This window comes from Alosa pseudoharengus, unplaced genomic scaffold, assembly GCF_046254945.1.
Source record: "Alosa pseudoharengus isolate Yale_2024_CS ecotype anadromous, Long Island Sound unplaced genomic scaffold, YU_APseudo_1.1 YU_APseudo_1.1_scf_20, whole genome shotgun sequence".
NCBI lineage: Eukaryota > Metazoa > Chordata > Actinopteri > Clupeiformes > Clupeidae > Alosa > Alosa pseudoharengus.
Genome location: NW_027468664.1, coordinates 12,411,814 through 12,437,095, shown reverse-complemented (window position 1 = coordinate 12,437,095; position 25,282 = coordinate 12,411,814). Strand labels below are relative to the sequence as shown.

The window sequence follows — 25,282 nt, the reverse complement described above, 5'->3', positions numbered from 1 at the left end:
ATACTAAAATGTAAATGTACACTTTCTAGTTGCAATGGTACAATAATATCTAATTTACTAAATTGAAATGCAATTCAAATAAAGACACAGCTCTTACTTAGGGTAATATACATTATTTTAATGCATACTTCCCTCATCTCATTTATAATCAAAACGTAAATGCCTCAAAAGCATTGGGTAAATAAACTAAGATGTACATTACAGTAACATATTTATTCAAAAGCAACAATATGACCGATAACAATATTTTTCTTCATATAGTGGCAGTTGTCAGTCATCTGTTCAAGTAGTGCAGAAAATGGAAAAGATAGAGCAATATGAATAACATATCTTCTTGTGTCACCTTGTTATCAACTTTCTCCTGATACTAACGCGAGTCCACAGGTCTCGGGCACTCTTTGTAATGGTGGAGCGGAAGGGCAAACGGAGGTTTCTGAAAGGCTCACGTATACAGGTCAGCACCCCAGGGTGGGCCTCCTGCAGGTGTTCATGGGAAACATAGTTTATTCTGCGCAGCTGGCGGTTGTAGTAGCTTTGGAGGTCGCAAAGCTCCTCCGCGGCAGTGTCGGAGATGATGGACACCCGTGAGGGGGAATTGACGAGGGGCGGTGGCTTAGGAGGAAGAGACGCTCCCACGCTGCCACCCACAGGGGCTTGGCGCCGCCTTCTTTTCGGGGTGGTTGATTTTCGTTTGGCCGTAATTTTGAGAGGTTCTGGATCAACACGTTTTGGCTCACTTCCCTCTTTATCCACATCATTTGTTTCTATGACGTTAATTTCCACATCCACCTCAACAACAGCAGCAGATTCCCACACATTAAGGTTTGGTTCTTCACAAGAGGGGATCTCAACGCAACCATTCTCCTCTTTTCTGGCCTGATTTTGATGATTCTTGTGTATTTTATCTAACCTGCCATTCCCGTCTAATACTCTAACTGAGTTAGCTGAAGTGACATCCCCTGGTCCCTCCTGCAAAGAGAAAAAACATAGTTTTTAGTATAGTAAGGCCAATACTCGTCAATGTGACAGTCTCCGAGACGACGGTTACATTTACGGCATTCCGGATGGTGCATTCGTGTTAGTATTAGCATGCATCATGATCATATAAAGCTATATGTGTATGAACCCCCGATTAATGAGACATTTACAAATGTAAGCAAGTGGCGATTAGTGGGACGAACAAACACATAGATCATAGCAAGCATGTGTCATCGTCATGGGACAAGCACATGCATGAATGATTACCCAGTTGCAAGCATTTTAAAAAGGACGATGGACAATATTATAACGCATACACTCGAAAAGCCCTCAAAGAGATGTGTTGCACCCTGTTATGTCTACATGCAGGCTGCACAGCTAACTATATTAAAGGAGAATTCCGGTGTGATATTGACCTAAAGTGTATTGAAACATGATACCGAGTGTGAACGTATTTCTCATAGCCCATCTCGGCTTGTCCCCTGCACTCCAAAATCTGGCGCTAGTTAGCCGATGCTACCAACAGCTTTTTCAATTGTGGTGCTTCGGCATCGGGCTAGCCATGCAAATAAATCACTGTTTTACACCATTTACGAGGCTCAATGTATCTCCACACTTCATTGGTAGACTTCCAAGGGCCCTGACATTTAAAACGAGACATTGAGAACTTTGAAAAAGCACTGGTAGTTTACTTACAAGACGATTTATACAGACAGTATCTTCACGAAGTTTAGCGTTTGCAGCCATCTTGAATTTAGTCACGATAAGTCGAGCGAAGAGTAAGAATGAACAGGTATGATAAGGGATCAGATTCCAAAAATAATTCAGTGGAAATGCATGGATTCCAGTTTCTTCCAGTAGCAGCAACTGGAAATGGTGTAAAACAGTGATTTATTTGCATGGCTAGCCCGATGCCGAAGCACCACCATTGAAAAAGCTGTTGGTAGCATCGTCTAACTAGCGCCAGACAGAGTGCAGGGGACAAGCCGAGATGGGCTATGAGACATACGTTCACACTCGATATCATGTTTCAATACACTTTAGGTCAATATCACACCGGAATTTTCCTTTAACAAATATAAATTGTAAATTGCAGGTTAACCTCCAAAATCAATTAATGTGAAAATAAAGTGCTCAATATGTACACATTTAAACATTTTTGTCTTTAAATGCGTTAAAATAACATTTATTGTGGTTTATGTAAAGGTAGCATGTTTGTTAATGCAACTGGGCGATGACGTCACTAGGGGGAGTTTGTGATAAAAGAAAAGTAGCCTCTTAGTTTTGCCAATCTGCAAAACAAAATCTTACCAATAGCTTTTTTTACTATGTGTTCCTATAGGTGTCTAGTAACACCTCCCAATTTATCAACGGCCAAATCCTCTGGGAAACACCTAGAGAGCCAATCAAGTTTGGGGTGCCCAGAGGATCTGGGCGAAAATAATGAAAACCTTTTTTTAAACCAATATTAGCTTTTACGATGTCTAACTAGGGGTTTTTAGGGGTGCTGAATCTATCCCAGCCATTAGTTTTCAGTAAAAATGACTCCAAGTCCATAAAAATCCATAACAAATGGTTTTATTGAACAATTACAAAACTTCCTTAATCAGTTTAAAATTTAACAAACCTCATCCAACTCCCCTGCATCTCCCTCACTCCTGTTATCATCTGACCTGTGTTGGCGTGTAATCACTAATAATTTGATCGTATAGGGTCTCCAAGCGGCCTGAGGACTGAACCAGGTTTACAACATAACCCAACGTGCTCTATTGTCTCGAGACCATCTCTCCACTCCGTTACATATTCCATATGTACAGGATAAGACACCCCGAAGAGTGCAGCTCACACCGAAAACAACATGTGCCATCAACAAACTATTTGCCGATCGGGATGATGCTCAGGAAGACACAAAGGCCACGTCTGAGGGCAGATAGGTAGCCCAGGTGGGTCCGCAAGACACAAGTGGTGGGACAGGAGGGCCAGTACTGCGCACTGTGAGTCTCCATGCTCCTCTGAGGAAACGGGAGATCAGGGAGTAGCGTCCTCACTGATGGCAAACTCTCCAATGCGGACAGCCTTGATAGCTGCCACCATGCCCCTCAGAGTAACTGCTGATATGCCGGCCTCTAGCCATGACTGCAGATAGAGCAGGATGTCCTGGGGTGAGGCCAAAATGGGGTCTGTCTGGCAGACACGTCAGCGATAAGTGTAGGCAGCCCTCGTAGATGGTGCTTGAGCCTCTTGCATTGTGCGCATCACCACCTCTAGCAACCCTAAGGCCAAGAGCCTGTCCCTCTCAGGGGCCAGGCCACCAGTCTGAACCCTGCCGGCAAGGGATGTGTTGAAGTGTTGAAGGGCGAGGAGAGCGGCTCTCAGCTCCAGGATATTGATGTACTGGGATAGTCAAGGGTCTGTCCAAAGACCATTGAAGCCACGACCTTCGTGAATGGCATCCCAGCCTACTGGGGATGCGTCGGTAAATATGACTTGGTGACGAATCACTGGTCCCATGGCATTCCCCCCCTCTGGTGTTGGCTGGATCTTTCCACCAGCGTAGGGATCTGTGAAGCCTGCGGGACTCAGTCCCTGGGAGGGGCCCTGGGGGCACAGGCCTAGGCTCAACAGACATGTGGTGAAAGACTGAACGGTTGCCCTCCTTGAGTCCAGGACCATACCCAGGAAGGTGGCTATAATAAACGTAAAAAGGTAACCCTCGTCACATGGGATCTGTTACTGAACTGTACCCGTAGGTGGTACCCGTGGGTCATGGTGGAGTGCACCCATGGGTCCACTCCTATGGCCAGCCAAGCCTTTCTGCACCGGGCTGAGAGGCAAGGCTGGCTGGCCCAGAGATTGTCAGGAACGATGATGGCGTCTGGAGGGGCCCCGGCTGCTAGCACGCTGGCCCCCACGGCTAGCTTGTGGGCGGTTACCCTGTCCCGGGGATGCCTGGAGCCGATGCCTAAGATTAGTTGGTCCCCAAGCTGAATGCCCCAAGGTAGGTGTTGGCTGGGGTACTCAGCTTGGGGGGCGACTGATCTTAGGCATCGGCTCCAGGCATCCCCGGGACAGGGTAACCGCCCACAAGCTAGCCGTGGGGGCCAGCGTGCTAGCAGCCGGGGCCCCTCCAGACGCCATCATCGTTCCATCGGCTCCAGGCATTCCTGGGCACAGGCACTCTCAGAAGACGCTCTCTGTCTGCCTGCTGGAGACTGGGACGGCCAGAGGTGGCATCTAGCTACCCAGAACTGAGCCAAGGAGCAGCCCGATGCCACTGCCTGCTCCTTGGAAACTGAAGCGAGACACACAGAGGCTGACTGGAGCTCTCTCAAAAGAGAGGGATCCCCAGCACTGCTTTGCAAACGACCAGAGAGGTGATGCATAGACAAAATGGCTGCCGTGTTAGCCAGATGGCCTTGCATTGCTACTGAGGCAGGAGGGACCACCAAAGAGGGAGTTGGGAGAGAAGAGTGGCTCCAAATCTTGGCCCAATGGGGGAAGTGAGTCACAACCAATCTGCTCTTCACAATGCATGTTGGAAAGCACCTTAGCCGCACACAACTTCTTGTTCACTAACACACGGTTCAGTTACAGTGGAGATCAAACATTCAGTGATTACTCGGCAACACAGGTGTTTTATAGGTTCGGGTGTGGGCGCGAGCCGGTGTGCCTATCCACGTATATGGAGTATGTAACGGAGTGGAGAGATGATGGTCTCAAGATGATAGAGAACTATTCTACATTGGGTTGGAGTCACTAGGTCACATGGCTTGGGAGGTATTGAAAAAAAAAAGACCGTCCCTTATATTAACCAATGTATTTTCCTTAAAATATTAGTATAAAATAGAGTGTGCATACAATTGGTGTAAAAAAGGTGTGCCTGATTGGTCCCATATAGGATAAATATTCTGCATTGGTTTTGAGTCACTAGGTCACATGGCTTGGGAGGTATTGAAAAAAAGGATCATCCCTTATTTTGAATATCTGTCCAATATCCAACATCAAACTAACTTCCACCTCGGTTTTGTTTGTTTTCGAGAGTAGCATACACTCATTTCAGCCAGGATCACGGCCCTCTCCAAGCCAGCACACACTAGTATGTTTACATAAAAATACGATTTATTTCATTCTTCCTTATTTTGACATCTAATGAAATCTATGAACCAAGGTACCTTTAGTTTTCAGAAGTCCGTAGGCTGACTATGCTATAATCTATGGCTTTTTAAAAGCAGTGAAATCTGTCCTCCTCTGTGGGCCCCTGTGCCCTGTTTGCTGGGAGTGACAATTTGTTTGCTCTGGCGTCTACCCTGTATGGTATCTCTGATAAGCAAACTCAAGGACTCCATCATATGACGTCACACCCTACGTTGGGGGGGTTTAAAACCACTGTTAAAAGTACTAACTTTTTATATTATATTCAGCGTTCTGATACCAAAAAACCAATGGGTGACTTTTTTAAATTTTTTAATAACCATGTTGCATTAACTTAGGGAAAAAATTAACCTGCAATTTACACTATAAACAGTAATTGGCAAACTGTACTTTTGACATCTTCTGTCCAAGGGAAGGGTGGCAAGAGGCGGATTTAGTCTTGCACTTTCTTGGGTTTCTTGGACACTGGCTGCTTCTCGCCACTGCCACGGCCACTGGGCCGTTTGGCCTGTTTGAGTTTGGGCTTGGCACTACCATCTACTCCAGTGTTCTCAACCTCAGTGACCTGGTGAGCAAACACAGGAGTGGTTTTAAGGCATGGGTCCGAGGAGGCGGGACACTTCGTCATCCAGCTTTAGCAAATGATAGGAAGTTGTGGGAGAGTTACAGAGACATCAATTGGTTCTCTTTGGGAGATCCAATCAACCAAAAATGGTGCTGACAAAGAAGACATGGAGGACATATTTTTCTCTACTGCCAAGAGCCAGATTTTCAGAGGAATAGAGATTTTAAGTCATGACCAAGCAAAACTCTTTTGCTAATTCCAGGACGCAGTTCTTCATGAATCTCTAAATTATTGGAGTTACGGCCATTATGACAGTGCTACTGGTTTCTAAAGGTCAAAAAGCCAATAACGGGTATTCGATGGTAGAGCCCAACCGCCACAGTTAGTGCAAAACATTGTGAGAAGACAGTTGGTTGATTCCAACAGCCACTGCAAAGTTCCCTTGGCTAAGGTTATGATTTCAGTGTGATCTTTTTGTATGTGTATATTTGCTAATGAAATGTGATCAACGTGAAGGGTTGTGCTGGGTCGACATCGAACGCGATTCAGCCCATCATAATTAACTATCTGTTTTAAAAAACAGCATTAGGCAAGGTCAACGCAAGATCAGATCTAGTTAATTATGCTACTGTGGTAGAGCTGACAGGGTATGAGAATATTCTATGACTCTGTTTCAGTTCATAAGTGTATAGCCTAACTATTCTACTGAACAAAACAAACAAAAAACATGAATTTGCAATTCTGGAATAACTGCCGTTTGCCAACTCTTTTCCAAATCTGGCTTAAACCATAAATAGATCAGTGATAGATTGTGACTGGTGAAGGACCAAAAAGCAGGACGATATACAGAGCATGACATGGCATGCCGCAGAATATTCTGACTTGACAAAGTTTGACTTGAGCCATTCTTCTGCCTTAAGGGGACAAAGATGATTCAGAAGTGATGCATCAGCCATTAATAGTGTTTACAACTGTGTAGTGTTTATGGAGTTGTCGTCCTACAGGAAAGTCTCAAAATGTTTTGATATTTATTTCTAGTCACATCGACCCGCCCTTTTATTATACAGTATGACCCATTTAATGTGCAAATTAAATTGATTGTGTTTTATATTTAGAGATATGTAACTAAAACGATCAAACATGGTTAGATTTTCCTTCAGCATGACCCATTTGACAGTACAATGCCTGACACACTACCATAAATGGTAATTGAAAGCTGTTTCAATGCGTTTGCCATGGGAAATGCAGTAAATTAAATATATAAAAACGATATAGTGAGTGGTGGCTTGCAGCTTTGAACATCATACTAGTGAATTAATTATGGACAATCCTTAAGTAAGGGTCAATGATGGTGTGCTGTTATGAATTGTCTATCACAAATACTAAAGGCTGAGTAGGGGTTAGTTTGTGAGATACAAATTCAAAAGTACATAGTCCACATAATAAAACAACAGTGCTTTTCAAATAAAGAGATATGGAGACCTACCGTTCACATCACCACTTTCAAATAGAAGAGAGAGATTGAAGAAAGAAAATGTGATAGCTAAAGATGACACTAGATCAAGAGGAGGGAAGTGAGTCACAAGACTGCTGACTACAGCCAAGACTACGGAGAGGATAAGGAGAACACAGGGAAAACTGGAAAATAAATTAATTACCAAAGCAGAAACTCGAGATAAAAACATTAGTCAATCAGGTGAAATCTAATTTTAAAAAATCATTTACAAAACAGGTGATACTAAAACAGAAGCGAACACATTAGTTTCACTAAATGAGTGAAATGTAGATTTGTTTCTCAAATCAGACTGTGATTAATGATTAAGCACAAAGAGCACAAATGTTTAGATATACTTAAGAAAAATCTAAAAAATCACTAAAACACAACATCCACTAGCACAGAAACAGAGAGGAAAGTATGAAGTTTTAATAGATAAGGCTTAGTATGGATATCAGTGTTCTGGTTTTGCTTTTTGTTTTAACTCACTGGACTGTCTTGAAGGCCTCCTGGTAGGGTCCTTTTCATCTTCATGGTGATGGAGTGAGCCTCGTTCTTTAGCAGCGCAGCCTTCCTGCCAGGTTTCAGGTAGCAGTAGGTAGTGTATGGGGTGAAACTGTAGTCTTCGCTGTTGAAATGGAACATAGGAAAACTTAACTATAATTCAGAATTATGCAACATGCTTGTTTGAATTGACATGTTCTTCTGAATGGGCCCCTGTACAGAGTGGTCAGGGATTTTACACACAACACAAATTGCATGTGAACTGTTCATTAGAAATATATGGTGTTTTTTTAGAATAGATCACCATCACAAAACACAGTATTGCAGTATAAGTATAAGTATGTATATATACTCTTTTTTTCTACAGTACTCAACTGTAGAAGATATTTTCTCACAGCCCAAGAAATTACCTGTATATGGTAATGGGACTGTACAATTAAAACACTTGGGGTGCAACGGATCATAGAAACTCATGGTTCGGATCATATCATGGATTATTTTTGTGTGAAAGCTTCTAAAACTAAGTTTCTTCTAAATGTGCACTGTGGGAAGCCAGTTGCTTTGTTTGGAAATATGACAACATAATGAGTAATAAAAAATGAGCATCCATGAAATTAGTCATTTGCGGACAGTCCTTTCTAGACCTTAGCAAGTTAAAGGTGTTATGATTGTGAAATGCATAATTTGCAGACGGTTGCTTTCAGACGGTCACGAATGAAGTTGTGAATTTGTTTTCAGATGACAATCAAGACCGATACCAAATATATTGCTGCACATCATAGTGCACATTCAATGAACTCCATCATGTAATTAGCCTGGAGTGCTTGTCATGTCGAACCAAATGTAGCCAACAGAATGTAAGAATTGAATAATTGCATGTAATGGGATGGGATTACCAGAGGTAGCCCAGCAGCAGCAGGTGAACTATGATGGCCTCGGCCTCAAAGCGGGTCAGAGCTGTGACACGGATCATCTGCCGCCGTTTGGCAGGGCCCTTGCCCAGCCATGTTTCGGACACCTTCAGTGGGGTCACCTTCTCGTCCAGCGAGCCGGCCAGCTCCACGATCTGCAGCACCTCGCGGGCATGCTTGGTGATGTCCACAGTGATGTAGTCTACCCAAGAAGCACATATGAGATCAATCAAATGGACATCTGTACTGTCTATCTGTACTGTACAATTGCAGGTGTAATCGCCCTGGGCCGTTGTGAGTTCTTGTTGGGTTTGGATAAAAGCGTTTGTTAAATATGTGTTCATTAGGGATGCACATGGTTAAACAGTAAATCATTGAACATATTAATCCTTAATAGAATGTGCTGAAATAAGGAATCTGTTTAATTTAACAACTGGACAAAAAAAGTTTTAGACCGTATATACTGTAACTGATGCAATAATTTTTCCTTTAACTGATGTACTGGCTTAAGAATATAGTATCACTATAATAACGGCAATGTTGTGAGACATGGCATTTGGCCTTGGCGGAAGTCTGGACTGATACAGGTTTACATAAGTTAAACGGTTTCTTCAAGTGGCTCACCGTTGCCTTGGCGGCAGATATCACACATCTCATTACAGTCCTCGTCATCCCAAACCTCGTCGAAATGCACAGCGATGGTGGCACGCCGACATCTACAAGCAATCACAGTCAGAGACAGAGGCAATTTGCACTCACCCGATAACAACATGAAGCACAAAGACCACCACATATTTATAAAATATTTACATTCATCTAGCGGAATAATGGAATTGTAGAGTTGAGTTCCAACGTTCACTCAACCAGGTTATTCCTAAAAACGATTTGGATTTGGACCACCTTGCTGAATGTTTTTTAAGCAGGACTCGGATTCATCAAGTTACAAAAAAAACAAACATTTACAGAAGGCACACGGAAATATATATATTTTTTTTTTTACTTTTCGACTAATGTATCTGCTGTAGTCAATGAGCCACTAAAGCCCCAAAAAGTTGAATACTAGCAGCAGAAGTCAATGAACTTCAATACGGTTGTACAATGACTAACTGCACAAATGAACTGAATGAACAACTCGAAGACAGGGTAAAGTCATACTTGTCTGCATTTTGGCAGTAGGCCACCATGTTGTGCAGCTTCTGCTGCCCAGTGTGGTCCATGACTACCATGGTGGCGATCCTAAAGACGTCCTGATAGCCATAAAAAACAATACAGTCGGCTGAGTTGTCATCCCTTCCTGGAAAAGACAACACACAGAAACAACATATCAAACAAACAAACCAATGAGACATTTATTGTTCTATATTCATGACTCGACATGATTTGAAACATTCGCCATCCTTACAACAACAAGCAGGAGGCTGTCATACCTGCTCGGCCACTCTCCTGGTAGTAATTCTCTATGGACTTGCTCATGGAGTGGTGGATCACAAAGCGAACATCAGCTTTATCAATGCCCATTCCAAAGGCCACAGTTGCAACAACAACCTGTAAAGATCAGTCATAAATAAGGTTTCAATGTTTCAATCTTCTTGAATAATCCAGACTAGAAAATCACTTGGAATGTACTGAAATGTTAATTATTACGCATTATTACTGATTATTATTTCTCCATCAACAAAAAAGTTCATATGTGGCAATGAAATTAATCTGTAGACCACCAGAGGGCCATTTACAGACCTGTCAACTCGGAAGAGATATTTTGAGTACACCTTTTTAGCTCATTGTGGTCTACATGTGTGCAGCCAGATATCGGCGCAACATATACAGCTCTGGAAAAAATTAAGAGACCACTGCACATTTTAATATGACAGCAGCCATGAAATACATTAATTTAAAATACAGCAGCCATGCCATGCATTAAAAATAAAATACTGTATTTTGTATTTTGAAAATGCTACAAATACTTTTTTTCAACGGAGTATGACATTTATTGGTACACTGGGTGAATTGATTAAGTGGACAATGTCTGACAGCAACAGACTCTCTACCTGACAAGGCAATCCATAATCAAACACAACCTCATTGTGTTCTACAGGTGGCATGTACTGAGGCATTTAGGTGTACTTTGATATTTAAGACTTCAAGATGAAGTCTTAAAATTAAACATGCTGAATGTTGTGACACAGTATTCACAAAGCATGGTTCATCTCAAAGCATAACATAAGATACAACTCAGCTCCAAAATTCTACTGGTCTCTAAACATTACCCTCTTTAAAAGGGACACTTTAGGCAGGATTTCCCCCTCTGCTGGAGAAATTGTGCATTATGCTATTTTAAACTGTGGGAAAAGGTAACGATAAAGCACATGGATTTGTTTACAAGCTAGCGAACGGTTAGCATACATTTGGCATAACTATGTGGATGTTACAAGGTAAGAAACACGATTGTCGAAAGTCACCATTTTCACCGGAACAGGTCATTTAACCATCCAAATGATTTCTAAACGGGTTTATTACGTTGAAATAGTTGCCAAGTTCCCCTTTAAGAAAATTCATGTGAAAATGTTTGCCAACCCTGTTAGCTGCATAGTTATCTCAGTGTTCTTACAAAGGCTCACAATGAAATTGTAACACCAAGGCATCCCATGTGTTCATTTGTCTTATGGTTCAGTACTTAGGTGCTTCACATTGATCTTACATGATTCTGTTGGATAAATTAATTGCTGTGGCAAAATAGGTTTTGTAATATAAGAACATTGTGTTTGAAAGAAAACCATAGGTTTGCTTAATTTCAGGTGTTGTGGTTTAGTAAAACCCTCTTTTCCTTTTTTCCCTAGCATATATGCTTACCTTACATGATTCAATTAGAAAATGGATTACTCAATTGTAATGACTATTTGAATACAATAATTTTGATTGAAACAAACTAGTTTCATTCAAAAGTAGACCGTTTTATGTAATTGTAAACAAATTGGACAGCCCCGACTTTTTCAGAACTGTAAAGACCTGAATCTTTACAGTGGTACATTATAAAGCATGTAAATCGTTGCCTGGATTCCACAACCAAGTTTACAAAGAAGAATTCACTATGCCAATGGAGATCCTCCAATTTGTTTAGCTTCAGAAGGACGAATGAAAAGGAAGAGAAAGAGACAGCGTTGAGGCCAGAGGCTGAAGACAGGAAGGAGGAGGCCGAATGGGAGGCCTGTTTCTGGAGTACCACACAGAACCACAAAGGCTCCGTCCCCAGGAGGAGGTTTCGGGTGTGAAGACACTGCAGCAGATATGGCTGACAAGGACAAGGACCATCAAAACCATCAATAAAATCCACCAGAAGCCAACCTAATGACTTGTAGGCAGTGTTGCCAGATGCCAGCAAGGTTTTCCAGCCCAAAGCCTCGCCAAAAACCGCGAGAATGCACAAAAAACCGCCCAAATTTGCTTTTGCTTGTTTCTCATTTAAACACATTGAAATCATTAACAAGCTTTAAAATTACCCATTTTTGGACTTAGCCTATCCAATTTCAGAAACAATATTCAATCAAATGAACGCAAAAGTAGGCTACACGGACCTCAGTCAGACTATTCTTCTATAAGCTTATGTTACGGAAAATAATGCAATCAATGAGTCTGTTTGTGTCAATAGACGCTTGGAACAAAAGCATTCAGTAGGCTAGCCTAACATACAAACATTGAGTGGATATGAACATACAAAATAGCCTAACGCACAACATTTCAATTATTTATAATAGCAACATGACATGCATATTCATGTATTAGATGAAATCGCATTGATTATAGAACAGGGGTGTCGACTCTTTGAAGAGGCAGTGCGTTCATAACTGGTGGGCCAGCTCTAGGCTACAAAAAATATTTTCATAGGCCTACGCCAAATGTAGGCTAAAGGCTTGAGTTAAACTTGAGTCTGACACCTGTGATTTAGAACAATTAATTAATACATAGGCGCTATCTATTCCTTGAGACAGGCAGTTAGGCCTAGAGTTTTCATGAAAATCGCGCTGAACATAGGCTATTAAGGACAGTGTCAGTGCGCTCTTTGCAGAAGCAGTGCGTTCATGCATGGCAACTCTATACACGCAAAAAATATTTTCATACGCCAGATATAGGTTAAAGGCAAACTTGAGTTTGACACCTGTAATTTAGAACAATTAGTAGGCCTACCTGACAGGCAGTTAAACCTAGAGTTTTCATGAAAGTCGAGTTGAACGAACAGGGGTGTCAGTGCACTGCAGAAGCAGAACGTTCATGCATGGCGGGCCATCTCTACACAAAAAACATAGGCCTATGGCCTAGGCCCTTCGTGAAAATTGCTTTGAGCAATTGTTATTAGGCCTAAAAATAATTAAAAAGTTCTAGTAGGCTTTGTCAAACTTCCTCAACAACTGTCGGGCTGGACGGAACGTGGGCCGTAGTCCTATGTCAAGCCATTCGCGCAAGACCTGTGCGCACATCCATCAACCCTGAAAGAAGGGGAAAGTCCATCCTGTCTCGTAGGTAATCTTTCAGCAGTGTGCACCCTCATAAAGAGATTGACTGTAATGAGAAAATGATCTTTGCCCACTTTGGCATATTGATATTGTCAGTCAGCTAGCTAAATTTGAAAACCCCGCGAGCTGTGTGTTTGAAGGGCGGTTTGCGCCGCAGTAGGGGAGAACCAGACTGAAACACTTTTTAATTAAACGTAATTTACAAAGACATCGTAAAACACTGAAAGCTAATATTTTGTCACAAGCAACCTACATCTGTCCTCTGTCAAATACAGTTGCATTTTCAGGTCTGAACAAAACCATTCAGTAGTTATTTAAGGAGAAATCGAACGTGCGTTTTGTTTCATTCGTCCCTCCTGGCCGGGATAAATGAAACGACATGGGGGACGAAAGAAACATACAGCTTAAACTTCCCACAACTTCAATATTTGACAACATCATGAATGGTACTTAATATGTGTTATTTTAGATAAATTACTGCTGGGCTTTACTGTCTGCTATGAATATCTAATAACTTATTGCCGTCATTGTGAAGCGCATATCTCGCGGTTATGGAAATACCATGCACTATGCCATTTATAGCTAGAATGCATGTTTCGATACATAAGGTGACGTGAGCTGAGAGTGTCTGTTGTGAGTTTAGGGGGCACGTCAGCCAGAGGGTGTGTGAGTGAGTGAGTGAGTGAGAGACTGCTGCCTGCTGAGGGTCGCTGGAAGAAGGGTCTGAAGTGCCTATGTGTTTCGGCTACAAAAACCCGCCGAACTGATCCGAAACCAGCCCAATTTTTATACACCCGCCCAAACCCATTTTTGCCCGCAAAATAGATTGCCAAACCGCCCAATTGGGCGGGAAACCGCCCAATCTGGCAACCCTGCTTGTAGGACCAGTAAGAACTAGAAGGAAACGTATGATCCCCCTATATTTTTTATTTGTTTTATAAAAAGTAAATATTATCTGTTAAGACTCAATTATAGACCTGCCAACCTTGAAGATTTTTTTGAGTAGCACCTTAACTCATTGAATGCCAAGCTGTTTTCGGGAGCTTTGTCCTAGAGTGCCAGCAATCTAGACCATTGTTGATGATTTTTGTACAGCCACAGAATATTCTGTGTTATAGCTATGAACACATACAATGGCTCGATTAAAAGGTGAGACTTTAAGCTCTCGGTGGGTGCAAACCGTGTATTTCTACACGCCTCTGTTCCTGAGAAATCCCAAGCTAAACAGTGGCCTGTGAACATGAAGTGTTGCCTGTTACTTACTTGTGTAAACTTTCCAGGAGGTGATCAGCGAGACCTGGCGAGACTGCCACCTAGTGATAGACCCACGAAAATGGCCTGGTTTTGACCTGACGTGCATGCGTCACTGATTTGACCCAAAGCGGCAACCGAGTTATGATAAAATGTCCAGATAAAGGCTACGTTTCTACGGTGACGATGAAAAGAGAAGACGCAGAAGTGGCGTCTCGTCTTCATTTTTTTATTCGCGTTTAGACGAGCATTCTCAGGGGGAAATCTTTGTTTATATGAAGACGCAAGAGTATGTGATATTCTATTGGATATGCATTCCAGACCGCTGGGTGGTGGTGTGATAGAACCCCGGTACGTCACGCGCAGACATTCTAATTTGACAGTTTAGCCAGAGAGGTAATCAAGGATCTTTGGTTTAGCCGTTTAGACGGAGACGCAACCCGGGTCGTCTTCAAAACTCTACACTCTGGAAGGAGTCTTTAGATTTTTGCGTCTTCAAGCCCCAATGGCGGGGTCGCCGTGTAAACGAAAGGCACTTATGATAAAATATTTTGTCGTCTTCCTTCGCAATCGTTCTCGTATAAACGGCCCCAAAATGTCCAGATTGTGCGTTTGTGAGTTTTCGATCGTCATATATTTCATTTCCATTCATCACAGAGTTCCCAAAATCACATAGAAGGTGTGTTAGAGTGTCTAGTTTCGTAATTAAAAAAAAAAAGCTAAAAACGTAATATTACGTTTTTGGCACTCAACGCATGGGAAGGAAAAAACGTAATATTACGTTTTTTGGCACTCAATGAGTTAAGCTGAGAAAAAAAAATGCTCACATCGGCCTTCATGCATGCAGCCAAAAACAGACATAGCCATGCACGCAAGATACATTTTGGATACCGTCCCATCTTTAATGTCGCATATCTATCTAAACTTGATCCAAGGTGTTCCTAAAAATGCAAACTGAATCTTTTACAGTAGCTCTCTTTTCAATCCGTTATTATTAGATATTTATTTTGTAAAGAAATATATCTACAGTAGACAGAGGCTTATGGACATCTGCTGTTGCCAGTGTGCAAGCTATCCCTTAAAGGCACCTTTAACAAGATTTGCTCTTGGGGTCCCCTTCTGGTTGAAAAGCGCAATAATAAACAAGCTAAATATGTGTCTTTTGCAACAAAGTATGAACATAACTCTACTCTATGTTATGTATAATATAGAGGGAATGCACCAACGACCACCACCTCCGAATTCCTGTTGCATAGCAGCTCTTTTGTGTTTTGATTTCGGAGGTGGGGGGCAGTTTCCTACCCAAAACTAGAAAGATGGCGGTGTCTTTCTGCCATCTGTGAGGCTGCAATGATTACATTATCACAACTAAAGGGGCCGGTCTCAGCAATAGCTGCGCGATGTCCTTCTGGAAGCCTAATATTTGGTCTCGCTTATTTTCGTACAAGAAGAAATGGATCTATAAGCTCCAAAGATAAACAAATTAAATACTCATCACTGAGCAACTCAAAATATTTAGCCTAGGCCCACTTTCAGACTCATTGTTAATAGCTACATTTGGCCTTGGAAAGATCTGCACTCCCTGAAAGCTTTTTAGTTATGAAAACTTTAACCAAGCGACACATGGAAAATATAATGTTAACTGAAGTAAGTGGTGAACAAGTAATAACTTTCCAAGACAACATTAAACTATTAGGCCTAGGTGAATTCACAATCACACTCCGTGGAGATTTTTTAGTTTTGCGAAATGGCAGCTCGGGGATCGCAAATTTGCGAGTGAACACAAGCTCACCTCATCAAGTTTTTCATTTAACTCACCGTTGCCCGAAGAAAAAAATAAAGAGAGGCCGATCACTATGTTCTGTCTGTCATTCTCACTTGTCACTTATTCTCTTTCTCTTACCCTCACATGAAGTAGATCTGTGGGAGATTCTAATTCACACGCTCCAGGGAGGTTTTCGGAGAAGTTGGATGTTTGCTTGTTTTTGCGTAGTTTTAAGTAAAAAATCATACCGGCGTACTTTGATGTGAAAATGTGTGGTTGCTACGCAAACTGCGTACAGGTTGGCAGGTCTGCATTTACCTGGACCTTCTTGTTGGTCCAGTGCCTGTGGACACGGGACTTGTAGCTGGGCTCCATGTTGGCGTGGTACGGCTGTGCCGAGATGCCCTGTTTCTGCAAGTCTGCAGACACATTCTCAGCATCCTTTTGAGACAGCACATACACTATACCTGAACAACACAGATTTGGGACAAGATTAACAAGTGTGAGTTTACATAGATTACCTACACATTTCTCAACTTCAACTTCTTTTCATTAGATTCAACTGCATTGTCATTGTGCAGAGTACAAGTACAGATTTCCTCATTATAAAATAGATTGTACTACATTCTAGTTTATACCTGTATATAATATTTTCTTTTTTTCTATCTTGTCCAGACTAGGTTAAAACACCCACTAACAACTTAAGCACAAAATGTGCTTGTGGCATTTCTGAAAAGAAAGAAATTAAAATTCCATAAAGATAAATATACCTGACTGATCCTTGTATCTGCTTTTGATAAGGGAAGCGATTTGGCTGATTGAATCTTCATTCAGGGGATCTTTATAGCGTACCTGAAACGCAAGAAATTTTAACTTCAAACATGAATTACCGCATTGTTTTCATGCAGCCGTGCTTTTTTTCTGGTTGACATACATTTGTGTGGCTAGACATGTAATACACAGATATTAGAAACAAATCTAACCAGTTCAATGTTGATACGTTCATACGTTCATGTGAGATATGACATTCACGAATTCACAGTGACCTTGAACTTTGACCTATGACCTCCAAAATCAAATCAGTTCATCTTTGAGTCCAGCCACAGCTATCGCCGGTGGGGAAGCATATAAACATTGTCAACGTCACCATGACCAACTATTCATCAATTCCACCCAAGTTTAAATTAGGGCTGAAAGTGTCAGTGAGTCATTCCTTGTTTTTTTTTTTTTTTTGGGTTGTCATGTCTTGTGAAGGTATGTTTTTTTTTCAGTGAATCATTCCTAGAGTACCTCATAGAAGAGGTTGGGCCGGTTGAAGGGGGCAGTGAGGGTGGTGGTGTCTGGGATGCAGAGGATCTTCTGGCAGTCCTTCATCACGCTGCTAGTGGCCGTGGCAGTCAGGCCCAGCAGGGGCACTTTAGGAAACTGCCTCTTCAGGATGCCCAACAGCTTGTAGTCTGGATGGGGAGAGTCAGCAAGAGACACAGACTCGCAGTTCATTGCATGCCAAGATTGTGTAATACAAGGAGAAATGGCTCACTATGAGACATAAACCTACCATAGTTTAAAAGTCTCTATATGGTCTTAATCCAAGGCAATGGATGTAATAAGTTTTTTCATGCACCATGGAATTACATTATTATAAAAAAAAATTGTCAGATTCTTAGTTTATCCCATGTTAATACTACAGTAAACACAAGAAATGCTTCACAACGAGACAGCAAAAAAAATCATTCAATAACGACATAATTTCAATGAAATATCTCCCAACAGAGCAGCTCTAGGATGTATTTAGCAGGTTGTGTGCAGATGATCATTACATTTATTTGTGTGAAAAGACATACACATAAAATAAGTTTACACAAAATAAAACTACAAACAGGACAAGGGAGATTAAGAATAGCATTGTTTTTAACAAGTTCCATTATGAACTAGTATATTTATTGAAGAGGTTTTATTTCTAAGAAGAGTGCCTTGGTGTCCCACATGTTTTTTTAGGACAAGGGAGGTGTAGGTTTTCTTATTTCCAAGATAAAATTTCTAAATACATACTAGTATAGAGTATGGCATTACATGCAAAGGTATTACATGCAAATCAACAATCTGGCCAATGTGATTTAGTAGTAGTTTAATCGTGTGTGGCGTTTTGTTCCACTCTAAATGACGCCTTTCGTAATAAGGCATGCGCGATGATGCTTTAGCATTGCTGTTGCACTAATGGCACATCAGAAGATCTCACCTGGCCTGAAGTCATGTCCCCACTGACTGCAACAGTGCACCTCGTCCACTGCGAAGCGTGCCAGCAGGCCCAGGTTGTAGGCCTTTTCCAGCTTGGCCATCAGCTGCTTGCTCTTGGCGATCTTCTCCGGAGTGACGTACAGCAGTTTGAAGGTGCAGTTTTTGTCGGTCATTCCCGTCATCACTGACCGGGCGTGTTCCTGCGGAAATACACTGTTGTTAAGCGTAAACCTCATCAAACACACCTGTCATCACTCAAACAATTCACAACACTCATCAACAATGAGGCCGCCGCGTTCGGACGCCTATCTGCGGGCTCCTACCACACTGTGCTATTATTTAATATTTTCCATTATTTTATTTATTTTATTTACACCAACTGCACTGGGTCGTGTAACATATAGTCGCCAGGCACTGATTGACATTGGTTTTCTGGAAAACAATGGACTTTTTGACAACTTTTTCACAGAATCAATCTGCCCGAGCGAAATTCTCAGGAATGCCGATGAGCGCACCAACTTCAAAAGATGCAAGCGGAGAAAACATCGCGAAAAGCGGGCCGGAGTCCGAAATAGGCTCAGAACTCGAGCTCACCGCCTGTCTTTGCCAAGTGTCCTATTAGCCAATGTCCAATCTCTGGATAATAAGCTGGATGACATAAGGGCACGATTGAAATACCAAAGAGACATACGTGACTGTAACATCTTCTGCCTAACTGAGACGTGGTTAACACCGTCAGTGCAGGACCATGCAATTCAGCCTGCTGAATCTCTCTCTGTACATCGCATGGACAGAACGACAGATTCTGGCAAAACTAGAGGAGGGGGGGTATGCATTTTTGTGAACAACAGCTGGTGTGATAGCCGGAATGTCAAGGTACTAGCAAAACACTGCTCACCTGATTTGGAGCTCATCACTGTGAAATGCAGGCCATTTTATCTTCCCCGGGAGTTCACATCAGTCATCGTCACCACCATCTATATTCCACCTCAAGCGGACACTGATACAGCACTGAAGGAGTTGTCCGGGACTCTCAGAAAGCAACAGAATGACAACCTGGATGCAGCTGTGATTGTGGCTGGTGACTTCAATAAGGCCCGTCTCAAGAAGGTCATGACGGATTTTTATCAGCACGTCAAATGTAACACCAGAGGGGAGAGGACACTGGATCACTGCTACACTTTGTTCAAAGATGGATACAAAGCCAAGTCTCTTCCTCCTTTCGGCAAATCAGATCATTCTGCAATATTCCTAATGCCCAGGTACCAGCAAAAACTGAAACGCGAGCCTCCAGCCATGCGTGAGGTGACGCTCTGGTCAGAGGAGTCTGAAAACATGCTCTAAGATGCGCTGAGCATTGTGGACTAGGATGTGTTCAGATCTGAAGAGAACATCGATGAGTTTACAGAAGCAGTAGTAGGGTTCATAGGGAAGCTTGTGGATGACACTGTTCCCAAAGCCATCATGAAGACATACCCTAACCAAAAGCCATGGGTAAACCACTCCATCCGCGAAGCTCTGAATGAACGAACTGCTGCTTATAACTTATAACTGCTTCTATCTGGAAACATGGAAGAATATAAAGCTGCCGCATACAATCTACGGAGAATGGTGAAAGAAGCCAAGAGACGGTATGGGGAAAAGATCCGGTCCCAGTTTGAACAGTCAGATTCCAGGTGTATGTGGCAAGGGCTACGGACGATGTCGGACTACAAATCACCAACTTCCACCATTGTGAACGCTGACCCCTCGCTGGCAGATGAGCTCAACACATTCTATGCGCGATTTGACCAAAACGCAGAGGACATCACTCAGGCGCATGTTGAATGCGCGTCAGTCCTGTCAGGCCCAGTGGAGACTGCGTTCATGACGCTCTCAGAGCATGACGTGCGGAGAGCATTTAGGAGCGTGAACACCAGAAAAGCGGCAGGTCCAGATGGCATTCCTGGACGAGTATTCAAAACCTGCGCAGATCAACTTGCTCCTGTATTCACCGAAATATTCAACCTCTCTTTGGCTCAGTCAACTGTACCAACATGTTTTAAAAGATCAACAATTGTTCCTGTGCCAAAGAATTCACATCCTGCTGGCCTGAAAGACTACCGTCCAGTTGCTCTGACGTCTATAGCCATGAAGTGCTTTGAGAGGTTGGTCAAAAATTACATCTTCTCATCATTGCCCTTAAATCTAGATCCCTTGCAGTTTGCATATCGGACTAATAGATCTATTGATGATGCCATCAATTGTATACTGCATACTGCATTAGCCCACCTTGATAACAGGGCAGGGAATTATGTGAGAATGCTGTTTATAGATTTTAGCTCAGCATTTAATACAATCAAACCTGTATTACTACTCACTAAGTTGGAAGATTTTGGACTGAATCCATCTCTGTGTAAATGGATTTTTAACTTCCTGACTGGTAGACCCCAGGCCGTGCGGGTGGGTAGTCCCATCTCTTCATCCCTTACTCTCAATACAGGAGCGCCACAGGGATGTGTTTTAAGTCCATTGTTGTATTCCCTCTACACATACGATTGTGCAGCAGTACATGATTCCAACATCATTGTCAAGTTTGCTGATGACACAGCAGTAGTTGGCCGCATTTCAAAGAACAATGAGCAGGCTTACTTGAGTGAAGTAGACAGGTTATCCAACTGGTGCCAGGAAAACAACCTCCTCCTGAATGTTACGAAGACCAAGGAGATGTTTATAGATTTCAGGCGTGATCAGCATAAGATGTATCAACCACTTATGATCAATGACTCTCAAGTGGAAAGGGTAGAGAGTTTTAAGTATCTTGGAGTCCATATTACTGAAGACCTGACTTGGACCAAGCATATTAATTCATTGGTGAAAAAGGGTCATCAGCGTCTTTTCCACCTCAGACGCCTCAAGTACTTCAAGCTACCTCAACAACTACTGAAGAACTTTTACAGAACCACCATTGAAAGTGTTATCACTGGCAGTATAACAGCTTGGTATGGAAATAGCACTGAGCTAGACCGTAAAGCTCTGAAGAGAGTAGTAAGATCAGCTGAACGTACCACCAGAAGTGCCCTACCCAACCTACAGGAAATTTACATAAGGAGATGTCAGTCGAGAACAAGGAAAATTATCAGGGATCCCAGTCACCCCAACAACTGCCTCTTCACTATCATACGGTCTGGGAAACGTTACCGCTGCCTGAAGTCCAACACGGAGAGAATGCGGAAAAGTTTTTATCCCCAGGCTATCAGGATTTTAAATGAGGATTGTAGCAGGAGCACCAGCATAGCCTAAACACTTTTGCACTTTGTACTTTCTTTCTTTATTCTTCCTTTTCTATATATCCTTTGCACAGTCTTGGAGTCAGTGGAACAAGCATTTCACTGCATTTATAGGCTACCTGTATAATGTATGTGACAAATAAACATTTGATTTGATTTGAAAAACAATGCCCACTTACTCCTGTTTCATCCCGACGAGCAGCTAGTAAATGGTTAATATTGACACAACTTGCACTGTTACACACTTCTCATATGTTCCTTTTAAATGCAGATATACTCATTTATCGTCTATATACATGTGCACATTTGTATTCATATTCTTATGATCTACTTTTATTAATCTTTTGTGCAAAAAAAAGGGGGGGAAAAAACTGTTTGTCTTGTCCCTTTTTGTATGCTTAACCGATTTGTGCCTCACTACCCGGACAAATTCCTTGTATGCGAAAACCTATAAATAAACAGATTCCTCAGGATTTCCAAGGCTGCAAGAGACAAGTGATGAGGGAGCATGGAATGTTAATGTAACAATGAGATTACAGGCGAAATAACCACTGGCTACGCGAAACGTTGTGCAAAAAAGTTAAAATAATTTCAACTTGAGGCGGGGAGCGATGGGCACTAAGCCAATCGCCAGCAACGTGTTCACAGTTTACTCATGTCATTAACATAATGTGCATGTGTTATTGCATGTGTTTTCATTTTTCAACCTTAATGTATGCCATTACAGTATAAAGTGCATGTAACTGCATACTGCAGTTTTTGTTTTATATATTTTTGTCCGTCAGTTACCTTTGTGCTGGAGGCATTGAGGCAGACAGCAGAAACCCCGACTGATTCCAGATACATAAGCTGGTCCTCCATTAAAGACACTAGCGGAGTTATCACTAGTGTAAAACCTGCACACATGTCCACACACACATACAGACACACACACAAATACACACACACACACACACACACACACACAGTCAGTAAAATCTTCAAATTATGTAATCCATATGTGAAAATCTGAGTTCTGCATCACAAAGTAAACACAAAGACGGCGCCATATGCATTAAAACCCTTCTGTGTGGCTGCACCCAGGGGCATATGGACATAGCACGCATACACAATATAAAATATGATATACACAAAAGCAAGACAAGTAGACAAAGTTACAGAGAAATACATATATTAGTATACAGATATTATATCAGAAAGCGCTGTTGAGAACCTTGGGAACACACAGCTGGGAGCTGGTAGCATAGACTCTTCCCTCGGCCCGTTGGCATGACGAGGAACAGGTCCTTCCCAGACATGCTGAGGTTTATGGCCTGGAGCTGGAGGGGTCTAAACTTGGCCAGTTTGAATGTGGAGCCCAGCTTCTCCTGCACTTCTTTAGACCAGGGGAAATCTGCAGAGAGAAAAAGAGTAGTTAATGGCAGAACAGATACAAATAAAAGCAGATGAACAGCATCAAAAAGAAAATACAGAACATACTGTTGTCACTAATAGGATGCAGGACACACCATGTTACACATGAACCATATCCGAATTAATTTACATTGGCTGTCAAATTATGGGAAGAAAGAACGAATCTAGCTTTTGAGCAAAGGAGTTTTTGTCTATGACTTATTAAAGTGTTGATTGATTGTCAATAAATTTGACAAAAAAAGGAAGCAGCATTTATACACTACAACCAAGTCGGGAGGATTATCACGCTTTCATTCAGAGACATTCTGGAGTCTCGTTATGAGCGGTCATATCAATGTAATATACAGCAACACGACATTTATTGAAAGACATTGATTGGATGAGCATCACACCTGTGTTCTTGAAACTCTGCAACTCCTGCTTGCTGAGGCTTGGCCTGGTGGGCTGAGAGGAGCCAGGTGACGCAGACGCCCCATCAGAGGACAGAGACTTGAGCAGACGCGCCCTCCGCGAGTTCAGCTCGCTTTGCCTGTCCAGCAGGGAGGCGATCTGCTGCTCCACATCCTCCAGCTCCAGCTCAACAGAGGCCAGCTCTGCCTGGACCTCATCTGGAACAGCCAACAACAAATACGCATGGTGCATTTTTACATCACACAACCTCATGGCAGGCCTACATACTTACCGTTTAAATATTAAAGGATATATATATTCTTTAACGACTCGCTTCAACCAAATCACTTCTCCTCTAACTCACTTTTCCTCTAACAAATTGTATATTGACACTATGTTCTGTCACACAATTACACAAAACAGGTAATTCTCTGAGGAATATACCAGGTGACATATCACCCACAGTTTAGGAGAAGGGAGGGCTAGCGGGTCTGACACCTTTGGCTCACTAGCATCCCTAACAACCTCCTCCTGGGAGTGGCTAATGGCGAAAAACCATGCTACGCTTGTTCCAGTCTTCATAGTCCCAGAGGAAGACCGCATCACCACCTGCCCCTGCGAGACTGAACCTAACTAGCATACGCTACACAAACAACTCAGGCAGCACTTTAGGAATAAAAGATTGAGTATTAAGTGGAATCAACTCACCTTCATTGCTGTTGTTCTCCATGTTAAGCACAAGGCTTCAGAAACAGGAAATATGTCGCTTTCACTTTCTTATTATTCTGAAAGGGAAAGAACCATATGGGTGTATAAATAGTTATTCTGCTATCTTTCTCTTTCTCTAATCTACTCTAATCCTCTTTCTTTCACTTTTGCTTTGTTCACCAAACTATGGCAATAGGCTAATCCAGAACTTCAAAGTAGCCTACATTCACAGAGTGGACTATGGCCCATTCCACAGTTGGATCCAATCTTCCCGACAGCTCTCCTAACCAACGACGGTCCAGGATGACTGGAATGTTATCTCAGTGTAAACAAAGGAAGTGGAAATGTATAAATAAAGAACCGTTTCCTAAAAAGGACGACGTTATGGCTGTAGTTGCCTTTGGATGCTGGAGTGGCTAAATCCCTGAATATGAGCATATTCTATCAAGCGACAAACAGTTGCGCTAACAGTTACCGTTAACTTTAGCTTTTTTGCATTCATTAAAATAGGGTAAATTATTGTGAGCCCGTTACCGTTAACATTTAGCTGAAGTGTGAACTGCTAACACTCCGCCGCCACTTCACTTCACTTCACTTTCTAGCTTAGCTAACTTGGACAGTGCACCTGAGCTGAGAGCGGAGACAATCGAACTTCCTAGGAGAGAATTGATCTCTATATAAAATCGCCATCTCTTAGGCCATAAACTCACTGTTTTGTCAAGATCCTCATGTGCCGCCAGCCACACGATGTTACCGCCTTGTTAGTAGTTGTTTCTCTTCTGTTTTCATCTCTCTCGCCTGGTTGCTACAGTTACTCTGTAAATGTCAGGATTTGAACCAATGAGGCTGGGATGCTACGCGCCCTCTGATTCGCATGGGTCTCCATTGGCGGGTGCAAGCACGTGGTCAGAGGGTGCATCAGAAATGTTGGGGGTACCAGAGCCCGTATTATTAGACATTCTCTGGGGGTACATTTAACAAACTGTGACCATTTTTTTTCTGCTCAAAAAGCAATAAAGACACATTTTTCCACAACAACTAAAATGGGCTAGCAACAGCGGTTAAGTTAAAACTCAGGTCTTCCATGAAAACTATGTCTGTGCCAAGCAGCCGAACGTTACATGTGATGGTATCG

The 25,282-nt window shown here is 42.3% G+C and overlaps 1 protein-coding gene across 2 annotated transcripts; it reads right to left on the bottom strand.

Moving 5' to 3' along the window:
• Nucleotides 1–97: 97 nt before the first annotated feature.
• Nucleotides 98–25,232, bottom strand: recql (RecQ helicase-like). Of its 2 annotated transcripts, XM_076296604.1 has the most exons (16): nucleotides 24,858–25,232; nucleotides 24,148–24,224; nucleotides 23,442–23,657; nucleotides 22,850–23,029; nucleotides 22,426–22,532; nucleotides 18,369–18,567; nucleotides 17,420–17,586; nucleotides 16,900–16,981; nucleotides 16,448–16,596; nucleotides 10,033–10,150; nucleotides 9,761–9,899; nucleotides 9,230–9,321; nucleotides 8,591–8,807; nucleotides 7,680–7,818; nucleotides 5,521–5,695; nucleotides 845–969 (listed from the first exon to the last, which is right to left on the bottom strand). In XM_076296604.1, exons 2-15 carry the CDS (start codon nucleotides 24,167–24,169, stop codon nucleotides 5,564–5,566), a joined length of 1,959 nt encoding a protein of 652 aa, XP_076152719.1. In that variant the 5' UTR covers nucleotides 24,170–24,224; nucleotides 24,858–25,232; the 3' UTR covers nucleotides 845–969; nucleotides 5,521–5,563. The 2 variants fall into 2 exon arrangements, with proteins under 2 accessions (XP_076152718.1, XP_076152719.1); XM_076296603.1 differs by lacking the exon at nucleotides 5,521–5,695 and having other exon boundaries at nucleotides 98–969.
• Nucleotides 25,233–25,282: the final 50 nt, after the last annotated feature.